At 46.5% G+C, this 15,164-nt stretch overlaps 1 protein-coding gene across 4 annotated transcripts in view; it reads left to right on the top strand.

The window, feature by feature from the left end:
* Positions 1-15,164, top strand: part of TAOK2 (TAO kinase 2) — an 867,950-nt gene that overhangs the window by 265,671 nt on the left and 587,115 nt on the right. For all 4 annotated transcript variants that reach the window (XM_085618801.1, XM_085618799.1, XM_085618802.1 and 1 more), the window contains exons 5-6: positions 2,969-3,248; positions 3,618-3,689. In XM_085618801.1, coding sequence (XP_085474927.1) covers positions 3,117-3,248; positions 3,618-3,689 — 204 coding nt within the window. In that variant the 5' untranslated portion in view covers positions 2,969-3,116. The remainder of the gene's footprint in view (positions 1-2,968; positions 3,249-3,617; positions 3,690-15,164) is intronic.

The raw sequence follows: 15,164 nt of genomic DNA on the forward strand, positions 1-15,164 counted from the left end.
TCCAATGCGCCTGGTAACTGTTGCTAATGGGACCTTCCGTATTTATGGGCCACTTATGAGGTCCTTTGTTTTTTAGATGAACCTACTTCTATTAGAAATGTTCTCTAGAAGGCACTCTACTGATCTTTCAATAATATTTCTCAGTGCACTTAGCCGTGTGTTTCACCACACAGTTTTTCGTGTATGCTGTTTTTTTCAGACACTACATAATGGCTGTTCCAGCTACACATACTCATTTAGAGGTTATGTTGCTAATAGATAAATAACTTAACATTATTCGTTGTCTAGATGCATGCTATATGAACTAATATAACCAAAAATGTGTCAGATATATTAAAATACCTTCAATTCGCTGGAAGAGTATTCAAAACCTACATCTGCATTCTATAGGAATTAACAAAAGCTTTTGAATAGTAATTGACTAATTAAGAGGGGGAAGGCGGATCCTCAGCGCCCTATTTGACTAACTGCCACTCGATCCAGGTTCAGTATAAATATTTGCCCACAAGACCTCTGAGGTCTTCTATTGCAAATCTTATGTTATTTTGCGCTTTAAGAAGTCCTTCTGTGACAGCAAATCCTTTGATGTGTTGGCTGCACATCTCTGGATTAATCTTCCTGCTTTTATAAAAGATTTGTAACTCATTGTCGGGAAAAGACTCAAAACCCACCTCTTCCTTCAGTAGATATTATCATTCTCACTTTTTAGCTGTAGTGCCACGAGACCTGCGGTTGTTTGTCACGCTTTATTCTTTCGGTTTAACATAACATACACCAAAGGACAGAGAGGAAGATGCATTTCTGAAGGATGGTTTAAGAGCTTCAATATTAATCTATTCATCACTTTGGCTTGGGCTTCACTCCTTGGCCACCAGGTAGGATAATGTGTGTCTCTCTTCACCTTCTATAGTGAATGTGTTAGTGGGGACTGCTGTTGTAGTGGGACAACGCCTGGACCCTTGGAGCAAACCTTGTTGCTATAGTGAGAAAAAATACTTATTGGTGTAGAGAGGAGGAACACACTTGCTGTACAGTAGAGGAGTTAGATATCCTCTGTAAAAAGAGAAGGTGTACACCAACCCCCTGCTGACTGGAGAAGTACACCTCTTTGGAACCAAGACCTATCCGGGAGCCCTGTGATCCCCGCAGCTCAGCTGTCCTAATGTACAAAAGCTGCTCAGATTACGGGGTTTCAAAGACACCTGTTCCTCAAGTCAAGGTAGATTTATCAGTATCTGGTCAACCTGCTGTTACAGTGCTTGTGTTACCACTCCCCCATCATTCCCAAAGGGTTCAGGAGATCTTGTGTCTGGCTGAGGGAGGTAAGCATGATTCTAGAATGTTTAACCCTCTCTAGCCTATAGATATTGATATAGACCCAAAAGTGTTGTTTCAAGTGGGTATTTTTGAGGGCTCTGGGGCCAGTGGGCTTTCAGTTTTGTAGGTTTCCCAACCATCTGAACATTTTGACTACAAATGGTATTATCCATGATACGGAGCCTATAAAGATCAGTACCCCTTTCAACTTTATATTGAGTACTGATCCACTATTACACCTGCCACCCCCTTACCTGTTGGGTTCTTAAATGGTTTTGAAAGTTGTGCACTATGTCCTGACATTACACTTGTAATATCTAAAATCTGAAGTTCTACTGAATTGCACCATTAACTGGTGGCTTTTGTTTTGGGGTGGATTGTTGAGTTTAGGGACTTTATATCTTTTTGAAGGTCTACATAAAACAAGTCTAGATTGATACATTGTAACATTTTGAGTGCTATAGCTGTTCTGTAGACTGAAGCATCAAAATACTTTGTAAATGCAATAGTGTAGTCCGAAAGCTGATCTCTTTTTCTGGGAAAAACTTGTGATTCTGAGGAGGATTCCTTACTGGAGAAAGGACGGTGTCCTACCTGTAATAATCCTTACAGCAGAAATCCTGTTTTATTAGAGATTGTTTTCACATCTGATGGAGGAAAAAGACTTCTGGTAAAACAGCTTGAGACTAAGCTTTGTGGATCAAAGGGGAGTCTGACTCACCATAGGAACAACATTTAAAGAGACACGCTTCTATTTGTGAATACTGCAGATTAGCTTGTTTTCTTGGTGTTGTGAGGATTTTTTAACTACATGTAATAAATTATTTTACATATGAATATCTTTAAAAAAATTAAAATTTTTGGCCCTTTCAAGGTCCAGCTTGGCAGGTTAGGTAATGTTTTAAATAACGAATGTTACGAATCCAGAGAGGTTTCCCTTACAGGAAAATAATTATTGCATGTAATTAACATTTTCATCTCATTGGAAAAAGCAAAACCACCCTTGCACACCGCTTTGCCTTTTAATGCCTGCTGAAACTCTTTACTTCCATTATATTAATGAAAAACATTTCAAAGCTGAGGTGGTGTCAGTGGTGCGCGTCTCCCTAGGGTTTTTTTTAGCCGGAAGGTTTTGAGTGAGGAGTACAAAAACTACAGCCAGCTGCAGATTCTGAAAGATAAAGTAATAGAGAATTGATGATGGCTCTGCATTGGTTTAAAGGTTTACAAGACGGACCAAGAATAACCATATCCAGTTAGATAGATGTTAAATAGGCCTATGTTCCTATCTGCCTACTCCATCATTAACTACGTATCTTACAGCTGTGTCTTTCCTTCTGTTCTGTTAATTCTTTCAACCCCCTCTTAAAACCAGTGTTGTCATAGGTATAAAACTTCTCTTGGTAGGCCAATTAACAAGAAATGTGCTCCCATGTCTCGTGTGTTCCACACACCTCTTTAACAATCAGTTCTATGTACATAGTTACTTTATGCACTATATAATCTTACACAAAAGGTGCTTTAATGCACCACATAATCATTGTTTTTGCTTGGAACACAAAGCCAAATATAGGTTGACCTGATGTTGTTAGATATGCATTGATGTTAATGTTGTTCATTCTTATGATTGGGTCTGTTTCTTATCTCCAAGGAACTGGACGGAATAATCGCCTGCATCCTGTTGGGACCCCAGACTGGGCCCGAAACTTGGCTGCCGCTGCTCCTGCCTCTGCTGTTGCTTCCATCACTCCCCACGGTGACTCCCCTGTGCAGGGCGGGCACGCACGCTGGCGGTGACCATGCCGTCCAACGCGCGGGCCGGCAGCCTGAAGGACCCGGAGGTGGCGGATCTCTTCTTCAAGGAGGATCCGGAGAAACTCTTTGTCGACCTCCGAGAGATTGGCCACGGCAGCTTCGGCGCAGTTTACTTTGTGAGTTTTTGAGGGTTTGCTTGCTTGATTTTCCTCTCCTTTTCCATTGCTCCATGTATTGGTCTATGCCAGGATTCTCTAGGGTCATAGGAGCAGACGTTTTGTTGACTCTTATCAGCAAGAGGAAGACAAAACTATACTTTTGCCAGTGTCATGTAGTAATAGAGCAATCAGGACTTGTTATTTTAGATTGATGAACCTTTAAACATTTGATGAATTATAAGTGAATGCCTCCCCTCTGCCTTTGTTTATTTGCAGGACATATTGTTAACGAAGTATTGCATGCCCTCTTTCATGGGAATTAAAACTGCTTCTATAACTCTCCTCTCCTTTCTTTGTCTTGACCTCTGCTTTCTTGTTTCTCTATAGGCCCGTGATGTACGGAACAACGAGGTTGTAGCCATCAAGAAAATGTCTTACAGTGGAAAGCAATCCAATGAAGTAAGTTCCCTGGGATATCTCAGCTACTGATATTACATTGGGAACCCAAGCATCTGATGCTCAAGCCGTGAGAGTTAAGCGCCTTGTTCATTTTAACCTTTAGAGTAAGCTCCTCGGTGCCCCTTCATGCATATTCAACCCACATCATAGCATTCCTTCATCTTGATTCTCCAACACCTATACACTTACTGTATATTAAGTAGTACCTAATTTCCCCTGAAGTCTGGAATCTATTGATTTCCACCTTAGCCACTAATGTGCAATCTTTTCTCCAGTGTTTATTTTGTAGTATTCTGTGTGGCTACTCACAACTTAGTCCCAGGATCAATACAGCACCGAACTCCAATTAGATGACCAAGTTACTTCCGTTGGGTGCTTGACTTGCTCTAGGTATTAAGGGCGAGCTGCAAAGGCTTACCCAGCAAGGTGGTGAGGGTTAGAAACTCGCATACCTTCAATGTTAAGTGCTATAATTAAATTGTTGATTAGGACGTATATTTACAGATAAGTCAATAGAACCTTTAAATGTTCAATCTATAGATTAAACCAGAAGGGGCTAGTCTCCTCCGTGGACAAAGTGCTTTGGACCCCTCTTGGCCAGGACATGAACTGGCACTCAGTGAGTCTGCTTGTACTTGCCTTATGGAACTAACCACCATAGAAATATTTGCTTTTGTGTATTTGCAGTATGAGTGAGAAGTCCTTGCATGGGCAGACCCTGTTTTGAAATTAAAGTAACAGTGTGAGTAGTGCCTTCAAGTGTAAGTTTGAATGTGATAGGGAAGCAGAAAGACAGATTTTTGTCCATTATCGCTTTTTGCCAGTGCTCTGGTAGCCAAATGACAAGCGCATTAGCACATGGACCATCAGTACTATCGTTTACAGGGGGCTCTAATGCGGTTACTAGAAAGCACAGCTTAATAAAGCATAAGAAGTTCTGGGATGCCAATGCTTCTTTTGGAACAGGTAGTTAACAATAAGAGTAATAAAGTCCCGTATATATGTAGCACCTACAACCTCAACCTTTTGCTTTCTCTCACAAGTCAACTGCTGCAGTTCTTTCTGACCTTTTGTGTAGTTTCTTTTCTCTAGTGCTCCCCCCACATTTTTAAGGCTTCTGGAAACGCTTAACGTGGTGCTGAGATGGAAATGTTAAACACAATCAATATGGATGTAGAAAAATGAGAGATGCCACTTGGGGACCTGGGAATTTAAGCATTGAGCAGCATCTTAGTAGTATATTTTGTTCAAAGCCGATTTACACTATATTGAGAAAGGAGTATTGCAATCACTGCTGTCATTCTGAGCAGGAAGGCAATTGGGAACTAATCTGGTGTGCATCGGTCAGGTTATGCAGTTCCCTTTATTATTTCTCTGCATGCCACATAGCCTCGCTCTGACTTTAGTGGTGATTGTACAGGCTCCAACAAGATTGATCTCCCTACTTCCAAGTCCTGCATGAGTCAGTGTTTCTTCATCACAGGTCTGTCCTGGCTCCTGCTACTTTATCCCCACAGGAAATAAAGAGTTGGCGCAGTTGTGGGGTGGATTGAACTGACATGTCATGATTCTGTCATGCACCTTGTGGGATGAAGGAGCAATGGCTGCCTGTCTTTAAACTTGTAATATAAGAGTTAAATGATATTCTGCTGCTTGTCCTTTATGCTAAAGAGATAAGTGCTTCATACTATGTTGAAGTGATGAGTGCTATGTATCGCCCCTTCTCTTTTCTCACTCAAGTTACTGTGGTGTGAAGTAGCCGGTTTTGCATCCTTTAGTATGATGGTGTGCTGCTTCTTTTTTCTATGGTATGCTGAAGGTGTAGGTGCTGCCTGTGGAGGCCTAAGACGAATGCCATGTCTCTCCCCCCATACCTTCCATTCTGCTACTTTCCTCCCATGCAGTGCGATGGGGTGAGCTGCTCGTTCCTTTCCTGTTTGGTAATGAGGAAGTTGCAGTTTGCTTCTGCATCATTAGGATGATTAAGTGCATTTGCAGGTTTTCAGTCTTTTAGGACCAAGCATGTTCTCGTTTATTTTAATCAAAACATGATTCTTTCCTACACATTAAGGGTGAGAGCTTCTTGCAGAATGGTCAGAGGCTAAAACTTTGCCGATATCTTGCTCTGACCTGAACATCCAAAAACCGGTCCAGGTTATGCGAGAAGTCAGTTAAGGAACTGGTGTGGAACTCTTCATGGTGTGATGCCAAGGTGAAGGTCAAGCTTGTCGCCTATCCAAAACCAGTCCCACATCGGCTCCCAGTCCCACATCGGCTCCCACTCACCTTCGCCAAGCAAATTGTTCTAGAGGGTTTCTACCGAAGACTAATGCAAATCCCGACCCATTCTTCAAAGTCATCCTTTAGGCCAGTTTTGGTGGAGGTGCATCTGGCTTTGGATTCAGTGCAGGCTGTGGGACCAGAGCCCTAAACTCCATGTTCGAGGCATATGAGCTGCAGATCACACACTTAGGATAAGATCACCATCTGGTGTTGGGCTCGGATGATTGCAGGTTGTTGTTGTCTTCGGAAGAAGCCTTTTGGTCACGAGATAGGTGACTCCTCCTCTGGACAACAGTGCGCATGGGCATCCACTCCATCCTCAGATTGTTTTTTTCCGCCATTGGGTTCGGATTAACTTTTCCCCAGGCTGAAAACTTCTGAAAATCCAGCTTTCGAAACCAAGAACCTTTACAACTCGACGTTGAAATCCAATCGGACCGGTTCCGGATACGGCTCATGGAAAAGACCCCTTTTAAAAAATGCCCCCAATGTGGAGCAAAGTTCCTCCACAGTGACCACCACGAGGTCTGCAACCTGTGCCTCTCGCCGGAACATAACGAATACAGCTGTCCAGCCTGCGCCGCATTCCGTTCAAAGAAAACCATCCGGGACCGAAGAGCTCGACGCCATATCATGGCCAGACCAGCTCCAGAACCAGAGGACATCTTTGCCCAGGATGTCCCGGAAGACGATTCCGAAGACCTCCAAATCGTATCCGAGGCGGACGATTCTGATGACCTCATCACTTCGGGGCAACGAGTGAGTACCAGTACCAGTGCCCCTACCCCAACCCCCCTAAAAAAGACATTGGTCAAGACTCCGCCAGCTGGCCCCAGTCGCGACCGAAAATCGTCTTCAGAAGCCCCGCCCTCGGGCCCGGCTCCGAAGACATACAAGTCTACAGGTGGCTCGGGCTCGAGCAAACCACATGTTGTTGTGCTCACAATACCTTCGGCACCGAAGCAGGCTCCGAAACCATCGAGGCCGAAATCTCCACCGGCACCAAAACGTTCTTCGGCACCGAAATCTCCACCGGCACCGAAACCATCATCGGTACCAAAAAAAGTCCACAAAGACTCTACCGATCATCCAAAACATAGATCGGAACCGAAAAAGTCGGCACCGAAGCCACTTTCGGACAATGAAGAACTTTTTCGCCCGGATCCCACGCAAAAAAGGATTTATATCAATCCAAAAACCGGACATGTCACCGCTGTGCCATACAAGAGAAGGAAGCTGGACACAACACCTCCTTCAGCTCCCATAAAGAAGAAGGACTTCGCCACCTCACCCATTCGTCCTTCCTCTCCTATATTACCTCTCATCCCACCCCCTCTACCCCCATCTCCTTCTCCTCTACCATCTCCTTCACATACACCACCTCCACAAGATGATGATGATGACTTAGGGGGAGGGGGGATCCGGATGACCTTAATGATCCTAATGATCCTTTCACACTCGCGGATACGGCACCCTTAGATGACTGGGCTTACCCTTTACCTGATATTCCTGATCCCACTACATTCCCCTCCAAACCCTCCCCTCCTGATGACCACCTAGGGTTTGGGCAGCTGATAAACAGGGCGGTGCTTTTCCATGGCGTCACCATGCACTCAGATACACCCGAAGAGGACTTTCTTCTAGACACATTCGAGCAGTCGCAAAAATCAGTTCAGATCTTGCCCATGATTAAGGGAGTCATAAAACACGCCACAGAGGTTTTTAAAGACCCTGTTAGAGCTAGGGTTCTTGACTCCCGAATTGAAAAAAAATATAGACCGGCCCCACAGGATCCCGCGTACATTAAAGCACAGCTCCCGCTAGACTCTTTAGTCGTTTCAAACGCAAGAAAGCGGGCTAACTCCCAAACAGGAGACACACCACCCCCAGACAAAGAGTCCAAGCTATTAGAGGCCTCGGGCAAAAGAGTTGCAGCACAAGCTGCTAACCATTGGCGTATTGCAAACAAACAAGCCCTATTAGCCCGATATGATAGGGCTCATTATGATCAGTTAGAAGATCTTTTACAACACCTGCCAGATCAGTACAAATCCCAGGCCAATGACCTCATCCAAGAGGGAAAACTCATATCTAATGCATCAATCAAATGTGCACTAGACGCAGCGGACACTGCTTCTAGGGCGGTCAACACAAGCATACTACTTAGACGCCATGCATGGCTATGTATTTCAGGCTTTAAGCTGGAAGTACAAACAACAATTCTTGCTCAACCATTCAACCAAGAGCAACTATTTGGACCCGCAGTAGATACTGCACTAGAGAAGATGGAAAAAGATAACGAGACTGCTAAATCAATGGGAGCATTACAGTCTCCACAACCGCGAGGCTCCTTTCGACGCTCCTTCTATAGGGGAGCCTCCAAAAATGTGGGAACAGACACCTCCTCCACTCTCAAAACCTCCGCACAAACATCCCCTAACAGAGGATATTTTAGAGGAGGATATAGGGGAAACAACCCCAAGGGCCGAGGTCGGGGCAATACCAACACCCGCACCTCTCCAGCCACCAAACAGTGACTTGCCCCCACTCCCCCCAGACCATTCCACTCCGGTCGGGGGAAGACTCCAACAGTTCCTACCTGTCTGGAATTCCATTACAACAGACAAGTGGGTAAGACAAATTCTCCAGTTTGGTTACTGCCTCGAACTCACAAACAACCCCCCACACATACCACCCAAACACCGTCCAATGTCACCACACCATCTTACACTCCTCAAACAGGAAATTCGGTCCTTGCTTCAAAAACACGTAATAGAACCAGTTCCACTCCAACATCAGGGTACAGGAGTATATTCTCTATACTTTCTAATTCCCAAAAAGGACGAGACCTTAAGACCCATACTCGACCTCAGACTACTAAATCAGTACATACACTCAGATCACTTCCATATGATCACTCTCCAACAAGTCCTCCCACTACTTAAACAAGACGACTTCCTGGCCACATTGGACCTCAAGGACGCATACTTTCACATCCCCATGCATCCTGCTCACGGGAAGTATCTAAGATTTGTGGTAGACGGACAGCACTATCAGTTTACAGTCCTCCCATTCGGAGTAACAACTGCACCCAGGGTATTCACCAAATGCTTAGCAGTAGTGGCAGCACACCTCAGGAGACAACAAATCCATGTCTTCCCGTATCTCGACGATTGGCTCATAAAAGCCAATACTTTCGACAAATGCGTTCTCCACACTCACCGCACTATTCAAACCCTACGCGACTTGGGATTTACCATCAACTATCCCAAATCTCAACTGCAACCCTCCCACATACATCAATATCTGGGAGCCACCATAAATACGTCCAAGGCCATAGCTTATCCCAGCACAGCCAGGATAGCCAACATACAAAACCTCATCTTAAAATTTCAAACTCAACACTCTCTTCCAGCAAGAGTGTTTATGCAACTGTTAGGCATGATGGCGTCATGCATCTCCATTGTGCCTCACGCACGACTTCAAATGCGTCCCTTGCAAGAATGTCTAGCACAACAGTGGAACCACGCTCACAGACAACTTACCGATCTGGTGTTGGTGGACAGTCGCTCACTTCGCTCACTGAAATGGTGGAACACCATCAACCTGTCCAAAGGGCAACCGTTCTTAGAGCCTCTTCCACAAGTAGTGCTGACGACCGACGCATCTCTCACAGGGTGGGGAGCCCATCTCCTTCAACACACCACTCAGGGCAGATGGACCACTCAACAAAAACTGCTCCATATCAATCACCTAGAACTTCTAGTGGTGTTCCTAGCACTGACATCCTTTCAAGTACATCTAAGGAACAAAACTGTCCTCATCCGCACAGACAACATGACGACAATGTATTACATACAAAAACAGGGGGGGACACATTCTCTCCAACTGTCCCAACTCGCACAGAACATCTGGAGATGGGCAATTCCCCAAAACATCTACCCGCTAGTGGAACACCTTCCAGGGGTTCACAACCAGGTTGCCGATCTCCTAAGTCGACAGACACAGCAAATCCACGAATGGGAATTACACCCCAAAGTCCTATTCCCATTCTTCCAAAAATGGGGCCAACCAGACATAGACCTGTTCGCCACACACAAACGCAAAATGCCCAACCTTCGCCGCCAGGTTTCCACACCCACAGTCGAAGGGCAATGCAATATGGATGAACTGGTCAGGCAGATTTGCGTACGCTTTTCCACCTCTCCCACTCATTCCATTTGTGGTACGCAAGCTCAAGCAACAGTCTCTAAAACTGATTCTAGTAGCTCCCACTTGGGTACGTCAACCCTGGTTCACGACACTTCTGGAACTATCGCTAGTTTCACATCAAAAACTGCGCCTTTCCCCGGCCTTATTAACCCAGAACCATGGAGAAATCAGACACCCAGATCCACAGCAACTGAACTTGGCACTCTGGCTCCTGAAGTCTTAGAGTTCGGTTACCTCAACCTCCCACCAGACTGTATGAATATCATAAAAGAAGCTAGAAGACCTACTACTAGGGCATGGTATGCTGCAAAATGGAAAAGATTGGCCATTTACTGCACTAACAATAATATACGTCCACTGGATGCTTCCATCCAAAACATTATTTGCTATGTACTACACTTGCAAAGATGCAATTTAGCGTATTCCTCCATACGTCTACACCTAGCAGCCTTAGCAGCCTACTTACAAAATATACAACACCTGTCACTATTTAAGGTACCAGCCTTCAAAGCCTTTATGGAAGGTCTCAAAAGAATTATTCCTCCAAGATTACCACCTTCCCCAGTGTGGAATCTAAATATTGTTCTAACAAGGCTCATGGGCCCTCCATTTGAACCTATGCATAAATGCGAACTGCAATTCCTTACATGGAAAGTGGCTTTCCTTATCGCAATCACATCCCTGCGAAGGGTAAGTGAGATACATGCCTTAACTCTTGAAGAACCATTCCTACAACTACATCGTAACAAAGTGGTTCTTAGGATAAACCCAAAATTCCTACCTAAAGTCATTTCCCCTTTCCATCTTAACCAATCAGTCGAGCTGCCAGTCTTCTTCCCTAATCCAGACTCAGTAGCTGAGAGAGCCCTTCATACCTTAGATGTTAAGAGTCTTGCTTTATTACATCGACAGAACCAAACCTTTTCGCAAAACCAAACAACTGTTTGTTGCTTTCTCTCCACCACATAAAGGCAACTCCATTTCAAAATCGGGTATAGCCAGGTGGATAGTTAAATGTATCCAAATATGTTACCAAAAAGCTAAACGCACTCTTACAGTTCACCCTAGAGCGCACTCCACGCGTAAAATAGGGGCTTCCACGGCATTCTTAGGGAACATTCCCTTAGAAGATATTTGCAAAGCAGCCACATGGTCTACCACACACACCTTCACTAAACATTACTGTGTTGATGAGCAATCCAAACAACAAGCTTCTGTAGGCCAAGCTGTCCTAAAAACTCTATTCCAAACTGCTGCAACAGATACAGGTGACCACCGCTAGGGGAGACACTGCTATATAGTCTATCCTAAGTGTGTGATCTGCAGCTCATATGCCTCGAACGGAATATGCTACTTACCAGTATGCATCTGTTCTTGGCATGTAGAGCTGCAGAGCCACACACGCCCACCCGCCTCCCCGGGACCTGTATCTGTTCCAGCATTGTCTTAATTAGACATTACACATGGACATCCTTTCTCTTTATTCTTATACACTCCATTTCCCATCATGGCGAAAAACAATCTGAGGATGGAGTGGATGCCCATGCGCTCTGTTGTCCAGAGGAGGAGTGTTAGACCTGTCAGCCCTTTGGGTGGTCCCTCCTCATCATTATTTATTTTGTCCCACTTTTGCCTCAAACCCTGTTTGAATTTTTCCTTTTTTTGGGAACCACCAGACTTTTTCGTGTTGCTACAGATTCAGGGAGCCATTTTAGCTACCCCTGAAACTTCTGTCTGAGGGCCTGGAGCACAAAATGGTGGCCACCTGTGACATCACCAGCATCCACTGGAACCTACCAGCACCTTCCAGAACATTCCAGGAGCTTCCAGAACCCTGTGACCGTTGGAGGCGGTTTAGAATGTTGGGAGGACAAGAGAGGCAGTTGGCAGTTGGAGCTGGCAGTTGGCACCTGACTGGTGAAGAGAGAGGAGCACAACAGTGAAGGAGGAAGGAGTGAAGCAGCAGGGGTGGAAACTTGTGCCTGGAGTGGGGTCCATAAACCCACCCTTGATACTTGTCCCTACTGATGGATCCCAGCCTATAGCCCTGTGTGGGAAGAAGACAGAAAAACTCATCCTAAGGACCTGAACAGCAGGAACAGGCCTTAGAAGCAGAAAGCAGCAAGATCCTGACCTGGAAACTGGTTTCCCTGGAGTCCGGCGTCGAGTAGCCTGAAGACCTGGAGCCCGAGGTGGAGAAGCGGCGCTGACTGAAGTAGCAGACGTCGTACCCGGAGCCGCCTGAGGTCGTGAGAGGGCGCCGACGGGGGTCGAGAGGAATACCAGAGGTCGAGGAGGAAGTGAACCGAGGTCGAGCGAGCGGCGTCATCGGAGGAGTGAAGTCCGCCCTCCGGAGTCGTCGGAGACCGAGGTAGAGGAGCACCGGAGGTCGGGAGTGAGGATCGCACTCCGGAGTCGCCCGGAACCTGAGAGGAGGAGCACCGGAGGTCGGGGGTGAGGATCGCACCCCGGAGTCGCCGGAAGTCGACATCGAGGCCAGGCCGGCCGACGTCATCGGAGCCGAGAGCGCCATCGGACCGGAGCCGCCCGAAGTCGACATCGTGAAGAGACTGCCCGACGCCGTCGAATCGGAGGTAGAGATCGAACCGAGGCCGCCGACATCGGACCGGAACCGCCTACCGGCGTCGACAAAGAACTGACATTGTGCCGAGGCCGCCGAGACCGAACCGGAACCGCCTCACGGCGTCGACACGACTCCAGCGGCGTCGGAACATCAGAAAAAGGGCAGTAAGTGGAGTAGAGGGCGCCTAAGGCCCTGTGGAGACCTGAGAGACTGCTCTAAGGGGCTAGGGAGGTGCTGAAACCCACCTGACTGTGCCTGGGGTGAACTGGGACTAACCTAGAGAGGTTGTGTGGAGAAGGAAAGCCAGGGCATTGGTATTCCCCCCTTTGATCTACCTCAGTTTAGGCCTCAGCCTTGTCCCAGCCAGGGAGTAGCCTCCCCCCTCAAGCCTTCCACAACCCTACAAGCTGTGCCTGGGCCAAATCAGCCCTTAAGAAGTGAAGTGTCATCTGATTATATGAGGGGTGCTGTATACTTTTAATTATTTATTGGGGATACTGTATTTATTGAGTTTTTACCTATTTATTGCTGCACTATATTTATAGGTCCACAGGACTTGTTGGTGTACAATATTTATTGATACAGTATTTATTGCCTCAAAGTATTTAATTGTCTGTATATATTGCACTTGTATTTATGCCCTGTTATTTATGATCACCCCTATTTATTTCATCAAACAGCCAATATTTATTTGACCTGCACTAATTGAAACTTGTATATTGTGATTGACCTATTTATTTTTCCAATCAGCAACTAAGAGAAAAAGATAAAGAAAGAATATTTTCATAATTTTTACGGTGTAGAGTCGTTTTTGGAACGGATGCACGCATGGTTATTGTATGGGTATATTGTATGCTTAGCACTGCGCCTGTTTCCTGACCACTCGAGCCAAGCTACCCCATTGTGTTGGGAAGGTCCACCACCACCCTGCGGAGTGGGAGTGGGGCTGTTTCCAACATAAATTGGTGTTCAGCGGTGGGATAGAGCTGTGCCTACATATACTCAACAATAACTGTGGGTAGTCCATAGGCCTACACCGGGAGTTTTCTCACAGCGGCCTTCCAAATTGTGGGTTTTTGTTTTTTCCAAATTTACTCTGGTGGTGGGAGGAGGTATTACTAAAGGTACCCCCCTGCATTGTTACTGCACAAAACCTGTCCTCTAACCTGAGTGGGCAAGATGGAGTTTGTACTGGAAGATTTAGAAACGTACACTGTGGCCCAACTCAGGGAGTTTTGCCAGCGGGAGGGGGTGTACTGTCCCCCAGGAGCAAAGAAGGGTGCACTCCAAACCAGCTTAAGGGCTTGGGGGGAGGCACGCCGAGAAAGCAAGGCTGAGGAGGAAGACAGGGATGGAGAGCCTAACCCCGAGGGGGCTGAGATGTACCAACCTGAGGTGGGGAACCTGTCAGCAGGGCCCAGGACACTTTCTAGGAAGGGCAGCACTGTCTCTAGCGGGGGCTTATCCAGCGTGGAGTTAGCAGATCGGAGAGAGAAAAGACAGCTCACATGGGATTTAGCCAAGCTGGAGAAGGAGAAGGAGAAGGAGAAGGAGGAACAGAGGTTGGCTCATGAGACGGAGAAAGAGAGGATGGCTCATGAGATAAGACTGAAAGAGATAGAGCTTCAGATCCTAAGAATAGGGACACAACCTGTTCCTAATGGTGGCAGCCAAAACCAAGAGGTCACCAGGGAATCCAAACCTTACCTGCCAAAGGACATAGTAGCTAGCTATGGGGCGGGTGACGACATCGCCAAGTGGCTAGCAGCCTATGAGGTCTCGTTGAGGGCCCATGGGGTTCCAGTGAAGTACTGGGGAGGGGGATTGTATAAGTACATGCCTCCAGCTGGTAGGGATGCTTTATTGGCCCTCGAAGAGGATGAGCAGACCCATTACCCCACCATGAAACTGGCGCTCATCAGAAAGTTTGGACTAACACCTGAAAAGTACAGACAGAAGTTCAGGGGTAGTCACAAGCTGGGCACACAGAATTGGGTGGACTTCCTGGACTATGCAAAGAAGGCACTGGAAGGTTGGATTCAGGGCAGTGAAGTAAGGAACTACGAGGAGCTGTTTGACCTAGTACTGAAGGAACACCTACTCGAGAAATGTTTCCCTGAACTGCTGCAACACCTGGTGGATAGCAAGCTGACCAGCCCCCGGAAGCTTGCTGAGGAGGCGGACATTTGGGCTAGTACCCGGGTGTCCACAAGGGGGACTGGAGGGGATACTCAAAAGGCCGGACAGGGCGCCCCCCAGAAAAAAGAAGGAGGGGAAAAGAAAAAGGAGTTCTCCAAAGGCCCCCAAAATAACTTCCAAGGGAAGGGAACAGGATTCACCTCTAAGGCTAACCCACCCAGAAACCCTAATCCTGGCCAGAGTCAGCAGCCAAGGGT

Source organism: Triturus cristatus, chromosome 7 (assembly GCF_964204655.1).
Source record: "Triturus cristatus chromosome 7, aTriCri1.1, whole genome shotgun sequence".
Taxonomy (NCBI): Eukaryota; Metazoa; Chordata; class Amphibia; order Caudata; family Salamandridae; genus Triturus; species Triturus cristatus.